The sequence below is a fragment of the Athene cunicularia genome (genome assembly GCF_003259725.1).
Source record: "Athene cunicularia isolate RWA chromosome 3 unlocalized genomic scaffold, athCun1 chr3_part1, whole genome shotgun sequence".
Classification (NCBI taxonomy): domain Eukaryota; kingdom Metazoa; phylum Chordata; class Aves; order Strigiformes; family Strigidae; genus Athene; species Athene cunicularia.
In genome coordinates, this window is record NW_020799097.1 from 105,936,355 (window position 1) to 105,952,948 (window position 16,594).

General features: G+C 36.6%; 1 protein-coding gene across 3 annotated transcripts in view; it reads right to left on the minus strand.

Moving 5' to 3' along the window:
* LIN9 (lin-9 DREAM MuvB core complex component) overlaps positions 1-16,594 on the minus strand; it is a 37,017-nt gene that overhangs the window by 17,976 nt on the left and 2,447 nt on the right. The window contains exons 1-6 of one of the 3 annotated variants that reach the window (XM_026846249.1): positions 14,627-14,672; positions 12,083-12,115; positions 10,946-11,040; positions 7,086-7,190; positions 5,026-5,159; positions 1,940-2,065 (exon numbers count right to left, since the gene is read on the minus strand). In XM_026846249.1, coding sequence (XP_026702050.1) covers positions 1,940-2,065; positions 5,026-5,159; positions 7,086-7,190; positions 10,946-10,948 — 368 coding nt within the window. In that variant the 5' untranslated portion in view covers positions 10,949-11,040; positions 12,083-12,115; positions 14,627-14,672. Of the gene's footprint in view, positions 1-1,939; positions 2,066-5,025; positions 5,160-7,085; positions 7,191-10,945; positions 11,041-12,082; positions 12,116-14,626; positions 14,673-16,594 lie in introns of those variants that run through there. The other 2 variants (XM_026846247.1, XM_026846248.1) reach the window with 2 other exon arrangements.

A 16,594-nucleotide genomic window follows, 5' to 3' on the forward strand; every position in this document is an offset into this window, starting at 1 on the left:
TTTAAAGTAGCAGCAGACATAAGAAAATGTTACAATATATTTAAAACAAAATTTAGAAAGAGACGACAACCATGTGCACAGCTATCACACAGAGACACTATTACCCTCTGCCATCAACACTGTGGATGCAAAATGTCTTTTTTTTTTTTCTTCCCTCATGGGGAGATATTAGTACTGACATGGTTATTTAGCTCACTTGCATATGATGACAGACAGAAGAAATTTCTGACAGAATAGCAATGTTAAAAAACTTTGCTCTAGAGGTATATGAAAATTATTGAAGAAATTAAAAGCAAACAGGAATGCTTATTTTATGTTGATAAAAAGGCAAGAACTTGTAAAGTTTTGCTTAAGAAACAAAACAAGACTCTATATCCAGTCAAATACTTGTACTTCAGAATTCAGATAAAACATCTTGCCCATTTAGACCTGTGGTTCCTTAGGCATGAGTCTCTCTTTCTAAAAAAAATAACCCAAACCAAAACCAACACTTCCTCTGCGCCACCCTGCCCCACCTCACCCCACCACCCACAAAGGAAGTTTTATCAACAGTCCAACAGACTGAATAAGACAAGCTGATCTTTCACAGTTGTACCCACTTTTGGCAAAAGTCAAATAACTAAATGATGATTTAACCTCCAAATACACCATTTCCCTCTCAGCAGGAAACATGATGATAGAAGAATGAAAAGCTATCTCAGTTAAGATCAAATGATATGAACACCTTTCCAAAAGGAACTGGCTCTGCTGCCTTCCCTTGACTGGCAATTTTTAGTTAGGTAAAGTTGTTTATAGGCACAGGAGATGAAATAGCATCCATCAGACAAAACATAATCTGACTCAGTACAGTGATATATGAAATAGATTTAGTGCTTTAGTGTTTGTATTTTCATAAATAAACCAGTCTTTCATTTCTGCAACATAACTTACACGTTTTTCTCCTGACCTTACACAATGACAGCATGGTTGTTTGTGAGGGACCTCTGGAGGTCATCTGCTCCAACACCTCCCACAGAGTCACCTACAGGGAGCTGCCCAGGACCATGTCCAGATGGCTTTTAAGTATCTCAAAGGATGGAGATTCTACCACCTCTCTGGTCAACCTGTGCCAGCACTCAGTCACCCTTACAGTAAAAACAAGTGTTACCTTATGTTAAGACAATCTCCTGTGTTTCAGCTTGTGCTCATTGCCTCTTGTCCTATCTCCAGACAACACTGAAAAAAGCCTGGCCTTGTCTTCTCTATGCCTTCTCTTCAGATATTTACACACAGAGATGAGATTCTTCCTGAGCCTTCTCTTCTCTAGGCTAAAATGTATAGGTTCTGTGACAAGGCTGAACTGAATCAGTGGGTTTAGGAATGAAGAATTCTGAATTAGAGAAAAAACATGCCCTTCATTAAATTCTGGCTGCTTCTCTACAATGTATAATATTTTATGGGGGACTTTCTTTTCTCTCTGTTTTGGCAGCCAAGCCAGGAAAAGTTAAGGATCTATAAAATGGTTTTAAAAAAAAAAAAGAGAGAATAAATGTACACTACTTTTCCCCATGAAGAGCTAGTTATAGTCAGAAAAAAAAAAAAAAAACTTAGTGAAAAACTGGCCTGTCTCCCATGTCAGGAAGCACTGCAGCACAGAAGATACAATAATAATTTCAGCCTATCCTAGCATGGACACTCACTTATCTAGAGTGGGAAGAGAGTATTTCAAGACTAGGTCCATGACGACTCCATGGACTGGACACACACATATAAGGAACAGTGTTTGTGGGGGAGCAGGGTGTGTGCTGAGAGAACACCTTTTTGGCAAAATGTTTTTCTACTCTCAGCTATTATTTTGCTTTACTACCTGCGTGCAAAATTATTTTAGATGGAACAATTCCAACATCAAAACTACATGCTGTTATTAGTTGAAGAGAAAGAAAAAAAAAAAAAAAATTACCTCCGTGGTTTTCCCATTAATCGTCTGATTTTCCCCCACTCTACTCTTGTCAATTTTCTGGTTTTCAAATTTGGAAAAGATTCTTTCAGGCATACACAGAAGTCATTATCTCCTTCAAATAGTGGTCTGTTGAAACATAATTGGTCCTCTGTTAACTACACTTAGTAAACTTTTGTTGTGAGATTCAAAAAAAACATTCAGCATAAGAAATACATTGAAAACAAAGTATAAATTAGTCATATAAACAAGATACTCCTATTCAAAGGGCAAATTTAACCTGAAAAAAATTCAGCTGAAAACAGAGACAGAAAGTTTCCAGGACTATTGTTCTATTTGAGCCTTACTACCAGTGCTGTTTAAAAATGTTCCTTTCTGGTTTTACTGCAGGGAAACATATGTATTCATCCTGCTTTGTACTGTATATAAAGGTACCAAATGAAGCTTCAGCAAAGCCGATGCAGTGTCAGGAGGATACTGCAAGACACTGAAGGAAACCATAAAGATATGGTGAGGTACTGAGAATAAAGGGATAATGTAATACTGAGAAACAGACAGACAGTACCTTTCTCATAAATTCATACAGTTATAACCCAGATTCTCAACAGAGGGTTCCAAAATACAGGAAATTGAGCCAACTTGTCATTCTCTACGGCTATACAGGTGAGACTTTTATTGTATCATACCATGACTCCATGATGAAGCAGAGGATCAGTATTATAGAAGTGACAGTTCAGAGAACCTGTCTACACAACATATGAATTTCTCTTTGATGCTATGACCTGTCTGTATCTCTGTGTTTTACAACTGCCTTTTACTTTGTAGTACCACATCCTTCTTGGGGTGAAGAGACAAGGGAGTAGCAATGATATACCCGTCTAATAGCAGGTTAATCATTAAAGACTGTGTGCAACTGAAATAGATCTCACCTGGTGAGAACAAAAGAATAACTGCATCCAAGACAAAGCCACTTTTTTCCACTCTCTGCAGGGTGCTGGAATTTAGAGGGGAATATCCCCAAGCACAGAACAAAGAGGTTCTTGGAATCAACATTTTCAAGTGAGTTTGTGGGGTGGTGGGAGAGAGGAAAGGTGCATGGGGGTAAGGAGGTTCAGGCAAGAACAGAAGAGAATATTTCTACAGTAGAAGGATCTGCAGCTGCAGCATGAAGTGAAAAGGAAACCACAAAGAATGATCAGTGAGGTGTATAAAAGTTTTATTTTGTCCAGATTTACTGTTGCTAATGTAAGATATCTGTGTAAAGAACAACTGCTTCGGGGTTTTTTTTGAGAAAGAGAATCTCTATTTGATTGGTTTTACTATTACTTGTCCCTAAGCAGGCAAACTAAACCCACAGCATCCACAAGACTGGAAGTTCTGGGAAATGGTACAAGCAAGCTACAGCTGCATCTGGTTCTGAGGGCCTATGATCACTAATAGTAATAAGTAGTTCTTCAGAAGTCTCTGCATGTCAGAAGTCAATGGGATTTTACAGAAAACAGTCCTCTGCAGCAGTGTAGAGAGAATACAACTGAAACAGCTTCAATAATCTAATAACCATAGATGATAGTTGTAGAAATGAAAATATTTCCAAAACTTATAGTAGACATGGTGGTTAAATTGATGATTTCAATTTCAGATGAGACAATGCAAATAAAATATTTTGAGACTTGTACAGTGAGCCATATTTTCTCAGTCAACAGTTAGCTCTATGCTTTAAACTTTAAGCTTCTCATTAAGTCTAGATCACATCACTCAAAACAACATACATAACAGTTTTTCTTCCAAAGATATGCAGTTTCTTTGTAAACTATGTTATAATATCTTAACACAATCCTATCTTACTAGCATTACAATCATACATTGATAAGTATCAAAGAGATTTTCAGAATTACCTGCTAAACTCAAATTCTAGTCTACTAATTGACCTAAACTTCCACATACAATTATTTGAGAGTAAACTAAAAGTTCTTGGACTGTTGTAAAAACTGTAATTACGAATGTCACATATTAAAATTACTACTAGAAATAAGTAGGGTTTGGGTTCTTTGTTTTTGTTTTACAAATAAGGGGAAAAAAAAGCCTGTAAAGACTACTTCTTTTGAAGGAATTAAATCCTACAGATGATGAATTTAAAACTAACTAAAATGGACATGTAATTTTTCTACTTGTGATGAACATATCCTAAAATGTTTTTCTGTTGCTATGACTGCCTTCTCAGTTAAGGAAAACCGCCACAGTGATTGTGATTAAAATAGGAAGGAAAAACAGGAATTATTTTGTTATGAATAAATTCTGGAAAAGAATGCTTCTTAACTCGGAAGCCATTTTTTTAGAATAATAAATACTAGTGTTTCAGCTATTGGTCAATCATGTAGATTTTAAGATTCCATTCATCAATAATGATTTTTACATTTTTAGAATTTTTAGTTTTTCATGATTAGGGACTAAATTAAAATGGTTCTTTTAAACAATTCACACCACCTTGCTACTGGTAGAACAAGTGCCAAAGACTCTGAGGCACAAACTGCAGAAACATTCTAGGAGATTAGGAGATCCAAGGACGCCGATATCGAGACAACAGCTGAGTAGTCACAACCTGGAGCTTTGTTAGCATTCACAATAAAACCAGGATGATGTGGAAGAAATATACAAAATCAGCATTTACACCTTTTAGGGAAGCAACACCTTATGAAAGCAGTCTCCTTCCCATCCCCCATGTGTAACGCTGTGAGGGTTGAATAAAGGGTTCAAAAAAGTCCAAGTGTTCCAATAACTTTATGCTTAAGATGTTAAAAATATTATGAATAAAATCTTGTATCGGGCAGAAGCAGAGGTAATAAAAAGAAAATTATTTCCATGAAGGAAGGCTTTCCGTAGAAGACGACAACCACCCAAGGAACTACCCAAGCAGGTTGCTCATTATAAAAAAAGATAGAGGAAAAAACCCCAATGAAATAATTTTCAATAACTAGTAATTCAACAATAATCTTTGGAGTTTCTAACCAAGATAGGGAAATTTGCATCTCAATTTCAGAAAATGACTTGTTTCTATACTAACAAGAGATAATTATATAAACCAGACATACTTATCTATGTTGGAATAGAACCATTCATATATGCACCACTTGTGAGCTTTGGGAAGTTTGAGCAGGTTACGAAGCCGTAAACCAATCTTCTGTGATGCTTTCTTGTCTGGTGTTGGCATTGTTGTATTAAACTTCTATGTAGTAAAATAAAGGAAACAGTTAAACACAGTCTAACATTCGTAAATATTCAAATAATTAAACTACATTTTCTTGATAAAAGTTTGCACATTAATAATTGTTACATTTTAATCACACATACTGTTTCATGACAATGTTTTTGTTGCAAATCTATAATAAACCTTACTGCGTTATATCAGCAATGCAATCAAACAGAACAGATGGCAACTTTATCAGGATCAATACAACAAATTATCTTTACACAAAGCTCTTCTAACAGAAACATTTTCCAACACAAACTACATTATTAGTAACAATAGCATGGCACTAAAGTACACGCAGACTTCAAAAGTTTGAGGCACCACTGAACATTGTCTCAAGTGAGCGTACGCGATATTGTAGCTCAGATGCCAGCAACACCAACTGCTTCGTTTGCACTAGTGCTTCTATTCTTGCTAACTCTTCTTAAACTGAGGATGAAACTAGCACAGGAATGTAATACAGCCAAAGGTTCGAGCAGAGTGCCTTCTTTTTAGAAAATCACAAGAGAAACTAGCATGGACATAAGCAATCAAGTTTTAAGTACATTTGAAATCTATTTCATAAACTGCAGAAAAGACACTGTCTTAGATAGTATGCAGAATACATAGAACTGTGTTTAAACAAGACTGTAGAAAAATATTTCTATAATTTTGCTCCAGAGATGGCTGTCTTAACTAACAGAAAGAAAAACTTATTTGTGAAGAAGAACTAATATTCTCAAAAAGCTGTTAAACTGGGTCCTCATGCCATGATCAGTTGTTACCCTTCCCCAAACACTCAAAAGTATTTTGACCTTTAGCAGCAGCAATAATGTGATAAAGCATAAGGTAGGCACCTTGCTGACTCCTGCTGCACCTAACCACTACCTCCTAGATACAGGTCCCCTCTTTCTCCCACTGGAACTCCAGGAAACAAAGCCTAGCAGGACAGCAAGATCCATGAGCTACAGCAGCTGCAGTCCCTCACAAATATTTATCTGGCAATCACTTGGACCTCGTGAACCAGACATTGAATTACAAACCAACCAGGCTTAGAACATTACCCAGGCCTTTCTACTGTTAAGAAATCATGGCAACGCATAGAGAGAAACATCATGGTCCTCATCTCTGACAAAATGGACTCAGCAAAATGGCAACTGCCAAGTCTTCCCTATTTGACACTGCACAGTACAGTTCAGAAGGCAAGTAAGAACAGTATTCAAATAGTACTTTTTCAGTGTGGCAAATTCAGGCTCATAATGTGATGGTACAGAGAAGTGATTTGGATGACAAAGGTACTAGAGAGCCAATAATTTGAGACTAAGAGATGTTGCCCTGGCTAACATAGCAAATAAAAGCTGAGAGAAACTACAGCTGCTCTTTCATGCTATATGAAGGAGTAGACAGTCAAGTGGAGGAGCAGAAAAACAAACTGTTGGAACTGGAGGACGTTATTGTTACAGGATTAAGAAGGTATAGATGGCCATGAATACATCTAGGGTACATATCCAGAGCAAGTTCCTAACTGTTGGAATACATTAAGTTTTCAACAGTCTTCTAAATGATGCAGTTAGTGCAAGAAACCTAGTCAGTTTTTAATTGAAGCTGAATAGATTTATGCATACTACAGGATACGATTGTTTGTGGGAGCAAGATGGGCAGTTAGTCTGGAATCCTTTCTAGCTCTGTATGCTTATGTCCAGGATCAAAAAGAACAGGTACTCCCATAAATAAACTGAGGAACCCAGTTGTAAGAAAAATATAAATGTTTTGAATTGTGGCTTACTCCTAACAACAGCTTTCCTCACAAGAATATTCATAAACTGATAATGCAACTTGAAAAGCAAATGTATTCTAGTTTTCAACTAACACAGATAGGCTTGTTCCCCTTTTTGGTAAAAATATCTGCATACATGTAGGTACCTGTGGAACCATCGCAACCTTCTGATTTCTTTTGGGTGACCTTGTGTTTATTTGTCTGTCATCTTCTTCACAGAAGAGTCGACTCCGTTTTGAATTTCTGAAGGGCTGCATGTATCAAAATTAAGAATGAATTACAAGAAAAAAAAAAAATCTAATTTCTCTGTTCATGCACAGAATTCACAGTGAGAGAAATGGAATGACTAATCTCTTGCCACCTATTGATTTTAAGGCACACGGTACACAATAAATAGTGCCTCCTAGCAGTTAGAGATCTAAGGGCTGAGAGAAGAAGGAATTTAAGATTCCAGGCTTTCCAATGCTAACTATAACCCATTACTATACTGCTGGCCCAGTTCCACGGAAGTATTTAGAACCTAACTCCCACTTGTTTCCAGAGGAGTTAGGTGTCTAAACACTTGTGTACCAAAGCTTAAAATAGTCCTTGCTTTGGTTATAAGCACATCTATTAAACAGTTTGTTCTGAATTTTGGGTCAAAAAAAGTTTATTCAAACAGTGTCTTTGTTTTGGTATGTTCTCAGTAAAAACATTAGCTGGATATAATTTTTTTGCAAGGAATTCTTATGAATCTAATAAAGTGGTGTATGTTTGTTGGTTTTTTTAACTCATTGAAAGTGCCTACACTGCAAAATGCTAAGAAGCTGAAGTCTAAAGAAAGTCTAAAGCTTGAATAGGTTATGTGAAAATATCAGAAAAGAGAAGAATTTAGAATTTATGCTAACTCAAATTTACTTGTGTGCTAAGATGTTAGAGCTCAAAGAGAAGGCTGACTGAAAACAAGAAAACATACTGCAATGCATGTCATGAAAAAAATAATTCCACTTAGTTATTCCCCAATATTTTACCCTATGACAAAAAACTTGTGCTTTCAATGAGGACAAAAGAATAACCTATGACTGTCTTTTAGTGCTGAGAGTAAGCAGCTTTTCCTTCCATGAAGACTTTGTGGCCCAGCACAGGAGCCAGCCACAACTGAAATGTGTCTCCTTTGCAGAACCCCAAGACTGCACCCTGTAGCTTTCCTTGTACTTCAAGCTGTTTACAAAGGTGATGAGTAAAGGCAGAACAAATGCAGATTTCACTTCTTTCAGTACAGATGATGAAAGCGCTACAGATTGATATGGGTATGAAATCTATAACACTCTCACAATGTGAAGCATACTGATGACAAAGATAAGCCCTTAATAGGAGTCATAAACAGAAAAGTGAAATAAAACTTCACTAATAAGAAATTACACTTAGAAAGACATTTAATAAGTCTATGACTGATTAAAGTATCTGTCTGAAAAGAGGTATTCTCTATAAAGTTAATTAGTCATAGCAAAAAAAATCTGTCCAACCCATGCCATTAGAACAGACAGAGCTTTCCCAGGGAAATGTGCCTTTCTTACTCTAAATTACATATATTTAATAAATATAACTACACAAGTATATTTAAGTACATTAGTGCCCTGTATGTGCTAGACACCGAAGCACATTCAGCACACAGAAGAAAACGTCCATTCCTTGTAGACGTTACAAACCAGGAGAGAGTCACACACTCAACAGAGGAAGTATATACTGGCAAGGTAACCAAATAGTGCCCACATTCTATTAACACAGTAATTAGTTTATGCTTATGTTGTTTTTCTCTCTTCACCTAGATACATCAAATGCTTTTCTTCACATCTTCCAATTCACTAAATCTTAAGAACAATCTTAAATTTCAATTACAACATCTTTATGTTCTTTTATAACATCTCTGCCATCCTTGACAAATCATCACCCTAAAAAAGAAAGGCCAGAACTATTCCAATTTCTGAGCAAGAAAACAAATCCACAATCCTGTTTCAACAATAAAAACTTACACTGCAGAACTCTAGGACTTTTTAATCATAGCATTCTGCCCACAGGATGAAGAGCAGGTTCCTACTGAATATTTGCAATTATATTTTAGTCTTGACATTTGAGACACTGGCTCCTAAATGTCTATATAGTTCTTCTTGGTTTTATGACACTATACCAGATGAAAAGCACATGCAAATACAGGAGCACAAATGCTAAAACAATTTAGACAAAACTTGAGCTCCTTCAACCTTATGCTAAGGCTATGATCTACATAAGAGAACTGTTTTACAACCCTCAACAGAAGCTGCCAAATTCTATTCCAAGGAGCTATCCAAAATGATAAGATTGTTCATCATCCTGGATTGCCAGTGCCTCACATGAGAATAAAATAACAAGTGTCGCAAAGAGGTATCATCCATGTTAGCCAAATAGGTCGAGCATTTTTAGAAAGATTTTTCAACCAACAGTACAACATATCTGTGAAACTTCCAGGGTTCAGGAAACTCAAATTAGTACAGACGACTATATCACATCTCAGCAACGTGGGCCACTGCTAACACATCAGACTATCCTCTGATCTTTCTCCTAGCTTTCTACAGAATACTGAGCTACATTCAAAGTTTGACTCCTTATTTTTAATACCTACAGCCAGTATACCTAAAGAGCGACAAAGTTTTCGTATAAATGTTATGGCTAGTGACTTCGGTTCTTTAGCACATGCAGTCTTCTAAGTTACTGGTAAAACTTGTTTCTGTGAGAAGACAAGCATTCCTGGGGAACAGCTGAAAACTGTGACATGAACTACAGGAACCAGGGACCATCACAAAGTTCTGGTCACTGTTTGGAACTGCATTTTGTAGACCTTATGTTCTCTAGTATAAACACACAGCAACATGTGTGTATATATATCTGCATGAATCCTACCAAAATAAATACCTTCTCTGCTAAGTTTCTCTCTACAGGGAGAAGATTACAGATACATATGAGAGATATCAGTCACATTGCTTAATGCACTACTGGATGCTGCTCAGATATTTTGATTATGTGCAGAACAGGCAAGCGCAATAGTTTTCAAACATAGTGTTTCCGTTCCAATAAACAAACAGTTCACAAAAAATAATGATTTAAATAAAAAACAGATGATAGTTGGCAAGTTGGTTGCAATTACTGTAGAAGGCGGCGGCACCAGAAGAATATGGGAGAAAGATCTGCCTAGCAACTGAGACAGTATTTCATATGCTCTCCAGGGTGTAGTAAAAAGAGCACACAACATTACAGATGTAGACAAAACAAGGCACTGGGTGCAATATAGCTGGTGGTAAGACCAAATCAAAATCACATCATTCTGTAAGGTAGAGGAGGTTGAAAGTAGTCAAGAAGAACTTGAATATAGGGAAAGAAACAACAGTGGAGTATCTCAAAAAGAGAGGGGGAAATGGTCAACCCTAACGCCAGACACATGCCCTTGGAGGCTGCAGGCTCATTAGGTTTCATCCCCTCTCATCCCATTGTTCTTTAATGTAAGGCCTCCTATGAGACCTCTCAGAATACTACATGACATTTCACTGACATTCTTTTATTTTTATTAAAATCTGCCCCCCAGAAGGCACAATGATGGAAGTGCATTATGACATTTTCCCTTCCTTTATGTATCGGTTCTCAGCCATAATTGGAAGTGAGATATTTCATGAGCTAAAACAAATGGTTGATCAGAAATGGTGATGCCTAAGTTCAAGGTGGTAGATACAGTACAAACATTTCACACAGCACTTGCTTTATAAAAAAGGGAGAAAATTATTACAAGCTATCTTGAACAAGGTCAGCAATTTAATTTGTTTGATTATTGATTTATAAAATATATTTTCATCTCAAACTGTGTAGACTGCTTGTGAAGGACATAGTTTAATATTTGGAAATTATGAAACTATAACTCTGCCAAATTTTTTGATCCTGAAATCTGATTCGCTTTATGGTATTTTACCAATCCTGAAGTTGTCTTTTTATTGCTTCTTACCATTTCCACTGCAGAACCAGCATTCTTGCTTTTCCAAATGGGTGTTTTCTGCAGAGAATTATACTTTTCATTCCACGAACTGGATAAACTTCCCTCTGTTGTGAAGAAATAATGTCATTAATATAAATATATCTATGTTTTAACATAACTACTATCCAAAAGCTAGTATAACATCATCAACTACTAACATATTTTTGTTATGTGCAGCATCTTCTTTGTATTCACCTACAAATGGACTTTAGATGTTGATAGTTTTATTAAATTGTTCTGAACACTAATTAAAAAAAAAACCCAACTGAAAAAGGTTTTGAGTAGAAGGAGAAACATGAACAAAACATTTTTTACTCCTGACAACATTCAGATTTCTTGAAACCTCCTTTGCTGGAATCAGTTACTTCCACTGCCAAGTTGACACACATCTAGACAGCTCTACTGTGGCTGTAACTGAAACCTGGAGAAGGTAAAGCTCTATGAAATCTGGCCTCCTTCTGGTTCTAAAAAATTATTTAGTAGGTGCACACAAACAAGTAAATCAAATTTTACTGAAACAAACCCATATTAATTACAACATATTCAACAGACCATGTCTTCTTCCTTGTGTAACAGAAGCCTGGTAATATATAAAGAAACTTTTATTGTTGGGCAGATTATAAGTATTCAAAATTTGTACGAGTGTTGATGAAGACAATTTCAAAGAAAAATATATAAGAAACAGATTTTTGATTTAGCCCAAAAGTTGCTGACAGAAAACACAATGAGATTGTGAAATTCCTTCCTAATGTAAATTTTGTCACAGGTACAGGTCTCGCTAAGAATCCTTCTCCTATCTCATCCTCAAGAGAGGAAAGATTACCTCAATCTTCTCATCAAATCTGACATCTAGGCAGTACTTAGGAAGAAAAAACGCATTTCGGGAATTTCACCCAGGAAAATCAGCGTCTAAATACACCACAACATATGTAGTTTTAACCACCAAGGATGATTAGTCTATAGAACTAACAAATATCCACAATAAACCCAAACATATTTCAACAAAAATCCTTCTTCAATGTTATTTTCCAGAACTTTTTGAAGTCAGAAACTAAGTTTTCCCAAAAGTCAGATTGGGTGCAAGTAAATAACACATTACTTTCTTACCTTTCAAGCTCACAAGTGCTTTTGCTGAAGAACCTGCAATATATCAAAAAGTCCATATAAATCATAAGATATTTCAAACCCTACAATCTATGCAGAGTCTACTCATTCTTAATTAATTCTTAGGCAGAAAGTAGAACTTAATACTTTCACAGCTGAATGAGTGAACCCAGTGCACCCTCCATGGCACTAAGTATAGCATTGTATGTTTATTACCCAATAAATCTTGAAAGCATATTCATATTTTGTTATTTCCTTTAGTTTCACATCTGCCAAACAGCTTCAGATGTCAAGCACTTTTAACACAATGAATTCTGAACAAGCTTTATATCCAAACTACATACTTCATGCAGCTGCTTGTCTGATGCAGTTGCAAATATATTATACAACTGACAAGGAAACTGTAACGAACATTTTAAAAAAAATATTGTATCAATTCAATATTCTTCAATGCCAAAAATTTCCACAAAAGTAGTAGTTTATGCTAAGCTTGGATCACAAGTAGGGAGATGGATAGTTTCTCCCTGGTGGAAGCTCCTTATTCAGAAAGGCAGCAGATTCAGATATTATAAATGCAGACAGAATCCTTAGTTTGCTAGAACTGTTCAAATTGTGTAACACATCCATTAACATTTCAGTGCTCCCCTTCCACTGCATCTGCAGACCTCTGCAGTGCTTCTGGGTCAGGAAGGACAAAACTGGGCCTGACTATGGCCTTCATGCTCTGGAATGTTCAAATGTCTCTAAGAACAAGCTGTTTGAAGCAACTACAATAGCAGGGGGGAAAGATATTTCTGCATGACGATACTTCCACAGATTCATGCTTTTCTCTCAAATCAGCTTCATCTTTTGAGTTATGTTCCAGTGTTGCAACCACTCCTTCTTGTATTGCATCCTCTTCTCCCGCTCACTTTCCTTGCTCCCTCCTTCAGCTTTCTCTTTCGCACTGCTGTTCCAAGAATACTGCTGACTCCTGGAAATTCCTTTTCTTGTGGCTGCCCTGTATCTAGGTCCCAGAGAACTTTGCCTCTAAGAGGATACATTCCAGGGAATATTACAGAGCCAAAAAATTAATTACTGTCCCTTTCCAGGGGAACAGAGCACTTTGGTTTGGGGTGGACTGTTGAAGACAATACAGGTTCAGCAATAGCAAAAAACCCCCTATATTCCTTATTTTTTCATCATATTATTTTGCTGCCATCTTATTATGTCATGTGTTAAAAAGCGTCCAATTAAAAAAAAAAAAAAAAAAGGAAAGAAAGTTTCAAAAGTTTCTATTTTTTTCCAAAAATTTAAAAAATGTTTAAGATATGAAATGAAATTAGTTTTGACTCACTGCTGGTTTAGAGGGCCTCCACCCCTGTATCATCCAAGCTGTTCAAATCTAAAACAGCTAACACATATGGGATTACACATCAAAAACAAGGTGACAAACCTGGGCTACACTATTGCCTTTGTTGCACATTTCTGACACATCACCTTTGTCGAGTTGGAGACCTAACAGCAACTGGTACACGAACATGCTTCTATGATGATTTGATTCATAGTGAATTCAGCTCTTGTAACGAAGCTGTACATTAAAGGTATCACAGGATTAAAGCTATATTAATAATCAGATACTGTACACCGTGCTTGCATAAATACATGAGTACCCTGCTATCAACCAAGAATGCTGTCCTGAACAGGAACAGTAACAACGATGAAGAACTAGTGTCACCCCCAAATTAACATAAGAATTGGTGGGAAATATGTGCAGGGAGTACTAAGTACAGGCAGTTTAAGAACATGGGGAAAGTACATGTCTTTGGGGATGGAGAGGCAGAAGCGAGGTCATCAGGAGATGCTGGCTTTTCAGAATGGATTGCTATTCTGAACAATTTCAGGCACTTCATCTGTAAGACTAAACATCCAATCATTTTCCTCTTTTTCTCGCCATCTTGCTCATATGTATCAAGTTCTGTCAATTCAATCAAGGCTGAGTATGGCAACAATGGACATGAAACAATTTGGCAAGACGCAGCAAAGCTTTATATGGGGGTGGAGTCAATCTCTATGCTGAAGTGCCTGACAGCCTTTGCTAACCATCAAACTAGGATGCTTCACCTGTGAGGCTGATGGTGGGTCAGCAGAGCAGGGCATTAGATGACTAGCATCAGAAACAACAGATAGAGAAGTGATAGACAGCAGAATGTTACTGCACTGCCTTCTAGCTTTATAAGATTACCAGTCCAAACCAGCGTTAGTCGCCAAGGTCTTTTCCGCATGGGATACTTAATCTTCAACAGATGCATGCTAGAATAAGGCTGCTCATTTGTTTTCACTGAACCTGCAACTAAGGTAATGTAACTAGAAAAGGGCTTCTTTATTTAGGAATGCAAGTGTCCAAGTAAGAAATTCCTGATCTAGGCAAGTTCAAAGTTAAACCAAACTATTTTAATCTATCAAGTTGCAGACAATTATCAACACCAACATTTCTGTTGCTTAAAGCATTAGAATACATGTAGGATATCAAAATGACAGTGGAGATGTCCATAAGATTAATTTTACCTTAAAGGCAACAATATGATACATGGGTTTTCTTGTCAAGTTCTTCTATATCGATTTTAGGCGCTACCTGCAACAACACCAAACTTCAAGGAATACAGTCCATCTCTCTACTTTTTCCATTTAGTTTGGTAGTACTGTACATACTACCAGGGCCCCAAAACCAGAAACTAGGATGATCTTCTAAGCAAAAATATATTACAATAAAAAACAACCAATATTTAATACAGATAAAAGCATTATAGAAACTATAAATATTGAAAAGTGATTTGGGATAGATTAGGTTTATTAAAATTATCCAAAATTTTAGTTAAAATAATTACTAGATTTATAATATCCCAGCCTCACATTAAATGCCGGTAATTCTGTACACTCCTATTCTGAATAACAAATATGTAATCATAGGCAATCTTTTTAACCAGCGTTTTAATTATAGACATATAGACTAAAGTAGAATACGCACACATACTTGAATGTAAATACCTATTATGACAATGACACAGATTTCATTTCTACAAACACCAAACACTTAAAAACAAATGGGTGGAAAGGAAGAAATAAGGCCTATGTGTCATTTAGGGTATTACAACCAAAGTTATTATTTCCACCTCCTGCAGGTTCGGAGGATCATGAAGGTGGACTTTTCTTAATATTGAGAGTAAAAAAAACCTCAACTGAGGGAGGAAGCACAGCCAGCTCACCACAGCAGCAGCTCAGGAGTCAGAAGACTTGCTTTCAGGATCCTACACTGGCATACTATTCAAGTGCAAACTGTACAACTGGCTTAGTCTTGTCTCTGTATCCTATTGAGTATTGCTTTGTGTATGTTGTTAGCAAATTAATTACCTGAACACAGTGTTCACACTTGATTAAGTTTGAAAAATTAGGAAAGGAATCAGAATGGAGCTAGAAGAAAGATTTGAAGATCTAAAAACATGCCTTATTGCAAGAAAGTCAAGACACTCCAATCTTGTTCTTACCAAAGAAGGTCAGGATCTGCACTGATCACAAGTATCTACAAAGGAAGATAATTCAGAGAGTAAACATCTCTGCAGCTTTTTTTTTTTACATGGAAAGGCATAACTAGATCTCTGTCAGAAAATGACATTGGATAAGTTCAGGTTAGCAATGAATGCAAAGTTTAACTGATTTTATGTAACTGTACTAAGTGGCGGCATGTCAAGCTCCCTATCATCCAAAATCTTCAAACCAAGTTTACATCTATTTTTAAAGAGAAAACTGTATCTAAAAAGGAGGCATGGAACTGATGCACAGAAATTCCAAACACAAGTATCCTAGCATGCTTAAGGAAGAATGCAAGAATGCAAGATGATTATAATGGCCTTTTCTGGCCCTAAAAAAATATGTGCACCACAGATGTGCAGTAAAAATAACCTGTCTGCTAGATTATCAGACATGTAATAGTATAATAACAGGAAGCTCATTAGTAACTCAGACTCAGGAATAAATGTATTTATGTATTTTATAACACATGTAAGAAGTGATTTTCAGGAAGTCCATGTAAAAACGAATTAAAATAATAATAATAAAAAAATCAACATTAAAATAAACTCAAGTGCACCAAGTCTAACACGATAAGGACCCTGATGCTTCCATGCTAGGCTTGCTAGAAACCCGACCGGCTCCAGTGGCTGCCGGCATGGGGTCTGGCAGACGGACAGCTCCCCTAGTCCTGAATCGCCGCTCTCCAGGCGTGGCTGCCAGGAAGCACGTACAGAAGATCACCAGGAGGAGAACCTAAAACACCTCCTCTATCCGCTCTGCAAGCAGTATGAACAGACTCAAAAAGGAACTCTGATAGTTTTCCCTCCAAAAAGTATTTCTGATGGGGAGGTAGGCTTTGAGGCATGGGAAAAAAGTGCAAAACCTTTCCTCCTTTTCAAAAATTAAAGTTGGGTTTAAGTTTAAAAACAAGCATGTATTGCTTCCCCTCATCTGAAACTACCACAA